This window comes from Temnothorax nylanderi, unplaced genomic scaffold, assembly GCF_030848795.1.
Source record: "Temnothorax nylanderi isolate EJ_2023f unplaced genomic scaffold, tnyl_v1.0 TNYL_tig1050_pilon, whole genome shotgun sequence".
Lineage (NCBI taxonomy): Eukaryota > Metazoa > Arthropoda > Insecta > Hymenoptera > Formicidae > Temnothorax > Temnothorax nylanderi.
This window is the reverse complement of record NW_027250112.1, coordinates 12057-16080: the sequence shown is the minus strand read 5'-3', so window position 1 is coordinate 16080 and position 4024 is coordinate 12057. Positions and strand designations below refer to the sequence as shown.

The 4024-nt window shown below is 52.6% G+C and overlaps 1 protein-coding gene across 1 annotated transcript; it reads right to left on the bottom strand.

Annotated features, from left to right (window-relative positions):
• Positions 1-1773: 1773 nt before the first annotated feature.
• LOC139786486 (uncharacterized) lies at positions 1774-3562 on the bottom strand. The gene is made up of 3 exons (XM_071725638.1): positions 3405-3562; positions 1858-3249; positions 1774-1789 (listed from the first exon to the last, which is right to left on the bottom strand). Exons 1-3 carry the CDS (start codon positions 3560-3562, stop codon positions 1774-1776), a joined length of 1566 nt encoding a protein of 521 aa, XP_071581739.1.
• Positions 3563-4024: the final 462 nt, after the last annotated feature.

Here is a 4024-nt window from a genome sequence, read left to right as displayed (position 1 = left end):
CAACGGCAAAAGTGCCGGCATAGCTTAAAATTGGGAGTGTAGAAGGCTCCCAAATAAATAAATAAATAAATAAATATTGCATGGGTGGATCAGATCCCAGACCATCGTTAGTGTATAAAAATTACATCAGTGAGCTAGTGCCAAGAGTTTTTAATCAGCAGCATCGCTGTTGTTAAGGCGCAACGGCGCATTATAGTCCATAAACATATGGAAAAGTTCCACTGAGCTCCTGAGCGCTTGCAGTGTTAGCGTTCTCAGCGAGCCTCTGTCTCTAATTTGCAGTTCGTGTAGACAGGTAACAGTGTTTCTGGGCATTGCTCCTCTTGTCCCGATAACTATCGGGAGGATCGCACAGTCTTTCGCCCCTAATTGAGCTTTAAGCGGGGCTACGAGAAACGCATATTTAGCGAGTTTGTCCCTTCTACCTCTGTCAAGGAGATCACCATCCTCATGGCAAACTGTGATGTCAACCACAAAGACCCTTTCCCGATACTGTATGATCAGGTCTGGTTGGAGATTCCTCAGATGAGGGTCCTGCAGTCTTGCCTCCTTCGTTACTGCCATTCAGTCCCCCGTAGCTCTCGGCGGGGGAACAGGCGGATAAGTGGTAGGAGAGTGAAAGGAGATAAAGGGAGAGATTTGAGATGTGAGGAAGGTGTTGGATGAAAGGAGTAGATAGGGGAGTGCGAAAGAAAGACGGGAGATTGGAGGTGAAGCGGAAGGTGGTCTGGAGGAGACGGGAAACGTTGGTGAAAAGGCACGTGGAAAGTGAGGTTAGGGAGAAGAGCGGGATTGCAGGAACGGAGGTAGCAGCCCAGGTTACATGACGAAAGAGCTGAGCGAGTTGGCAGCATGGAGTATCGATCGGGCGATCGATCGACCTGACACGAGACAGAAGGATTGTCGATGGTGGCGCGGCAGTTGCGGAACGGAGCAGCGAGTCGTCTCGACAGATCGATGGATCGAACGATCGAGGGGGCCGGCCACATAGACAGGTGATAGAAAGTTCTCGCCGCACGGCAAGAAGAAGGAGAGAGAAGGACGGGGGGGAGAACGGAGAGAGAGGAATACGGAGAAAAGGGATGAGCGAAGAGAGGCGAGAGGAGAGCGTAGATAGTGAAGATCGGTGAAAGGTTAGAGGAGGGAATGGACCGAGTGGAAGGCGAAGAGAAGAGAGCGGACGGGGGAGAGTGGAGAGAGGTGAAGACAGTGGATACGAAGGAGAGATAAGAAATAATCGGAAGAAAGGGAGAGAAGAAGTAGGTGAAGGCAAAGGGAGAATAATAGAGGAGGAGAAAGGTGAAGAGAGACGGAAGAACGGACTGAAAGCAGAACCAGAGATCGGAGAGCAGAGAGACGAGACAAGAAGGGTGACGGGGTGACGCAGGAGCGGGGAAGAGAGACAGAAAGGTAGCAGAAAGAGAGAAAGAGTGTGAAGAGCGAAGGAAGAGAAAGGAAGGAAGAAAGGGGAACGTTAGGGAGAGAGCGGAGGAGGAAACGATGGAGGAGATGAAGACGAGGTGGAGGAATGTGGAGAAGGCGAAGGAGAAGAGGGCGAAAGGAAGAAAAGTCAGGGTAACGAATAGGAGAGTATGGATAGAGGACAGAGAGTGGAGGTGGAGTGAGGAGAGGGAGAAATGGGAGAAAGAACAGGCTAAGAAAGAGGAGAAGGGAAGGGTGTGGAGAGGGAAAGGGGAAGGATAAGGGGCGAGGAAGGGAGGGAGGGAACAAAAATGTAAGAGGCCGCATGGCCAGGCCGGGGTAGGAAAGATGCTAAAAGGAAAAGATGCTGTAAGAATTTGTACAGGGTTGGGTACGTAAAGACAAAACGCCCTTTTTGGTACAAAGCCTTTTTGCCGTGCGTTTAGGTGAACCACGTTTCTTAAGCGTTGGTCCATAATACCCCAATACAATCTACTCAGTATCGAGGAGATAGTAATTGGCCTGTAGTTAGCCGCTACTGAGGGATTCTTGCCCTCTTTGAGCAACAGCGTTGTTCTATTGCAGCGCCATGCGCTTGGCTGTTTCAGTGCCAGCATGATTACGTTAAAGATCGCTTGGAGGATGTATCCTCCCTCATTTCTCATCAGATCTCCCTTGCGGAGTCCATCAGGCCCGGCTGCCACCCTCAGCCGTGTAGACCTGAAACGCTTCAGAACCTCCGCACTGGAGATAGGGTGTAGAATTTCTGCTGGGTTATATGGCACCGTGGCCTCTCGCTTCTCCTGTTCAACATCACATCGACCGGGCTTTCTCCACAGCCCTTCGTAGAGCTCCTTGACGCTCTCCACTGATGGACTCACCGATTCACCTGTATCTTGCGCTTGAATGTCCATACCCTCTCTTACCATTTTAGCGAGCATAGCGGGGTTGTTTTTATATAACTCTTGCGTAAGGGCATAGGCTCGGGCTTTGCGTTCGCTTCTACCCGAGAGCCCTTTCCTCCGACTCCGATGCTTCCGGGAATTACCGCCTTTTTTCCCAGTTGCAGGGGCGTGGAACAAACTGACCACCAGCTCGTAAGCAGCGTCTACTTCCTCCTGCGTTATTGCCTGACCTTCACTCTTTGCCGTCAGGAGCTCGATAATATGCCGTTGTATTTCCAGCGTTTCCTTGGGTTCACTACTCTTGAGCTCCTTAAGCACAGCCGCAATGCTGACTTGCCTCCAACTCATGGTTGACGAAGACTCCTCAAAGCTGTAAATATCGCCTGGTGTCTCTTCCGCATCCAGGAAAACATCCTCGTTCTCCTCTGCATCAACAAAAACCTCGTCGGCCTCTAGTGGTGCACCGCCCACTTGCTGGTCCTCTTCCTTGACAGCCTCTTGACTAGAAAGTGTACTACTGAGGCGTTGTTCTCTCCATCTTTTGTAACACGACTCATTTCTTTTGTCCCTTATTTGCTTCAGGGTTTTCTCCGGCATAAACGGAACCATAGCTCTCGCTATGTTCTTCTCGTCCATGAGCTCCACTTCGAGTTCGAGCATCCTGCTGATATCTTCGGCAGAAAAAACTCTGCCCCGTCTTTGTTCATTTGCCTTCGGAGCTGTTTGCTCTGATCTCAATCGGTTCCTTGTTACCGGGTGCGCCAGCCTTTGGTGTTGCGACAGCCCTCGTTGTGACGTGAAATTTCTGTCACACTCCGGGCAGTCGAACCGGCCCTGCTTTAAGGTTCGCTGCCCCTCATTTATCCTGGCTGCTGGGCACTTTGGCAGGTGGCATGCAGCCGCATGATACGACGCATACGACCTGCCACACCATTCACATTTATATCTGACGCTTAGGTGAGGGTGCACTTCCTCGATATGCCGGGCCTCATCTTTGATAGTGAGAGCCATATATTCGCCCACTCCGGCGCAACTTTCGCACCGCCTTCGATTGAAGGGGAGCGATAATTCACAGACCTGTATCTCTTGCCTTGGTTGTCTTCGAATAGCCCCCTGGCCGTGTTCCAGGGGAATGGGGCCGTGTTCCCCATCGTTCGAGCCCAGTGTTTCTTGCCTTGGTTGTATCCGTATAGCCCCCTGGCCGTGTTCCAGGGGAATGGGGCCGTGTTCCCCATCGTCCGAGGCTTTGCCATTTCTATATTTAGCGACTTTAAAATAAGCCAGCCGGGGTTGCTAGCCCGTGACCAGCTGTATTGCCCTGACGGGAGTGATACCCGCTGGCACCGGTCGGAACCGGCCGAGAGCCCAGGGTGTGCTCTCGTTATTACCCTGGCGGGAATGAACCCGCTGGCACCAGTCGGAACTGGCCGAGAGCCCAGGGTATGTTCTCGATGTTGTTGCCCTGACGGGAATGAAACCCGCTGGCATCGTTCGAAACCGGCCGAGAGCCCAGGGCATGCTCCCGTGTCGCCTGAACCCCGTTAGCTCCCCGGCAAGCCGGGTACCCAGCGGACACCGATTTTGGAGGTGGGGCAGACTTGGGGCGCAGACAACAGGCTGCGCCCCCTTGTGAACAAGCAACTATGACTCCCATTCAGGAGGACCCGGTTCCCAGGCGGGTCTCCTCGCTCCCCCTG

Coding starts and splice junctions, on each gene's coding strand:
- LOC139786486 (XM_071725638.1), bottom strand. CDS start 3,562: ATGGGGAACACGGCCCCATTCCCCTGGAACACGGCCAGGGGGCTATAC. Junction 3,250..3,404: donor AACCAAGGCAAGAGATACAG/GTCTGTGAATTA, acceptor ATGGTGTGGCAG/GTCGTATGCGTCGTATCATG.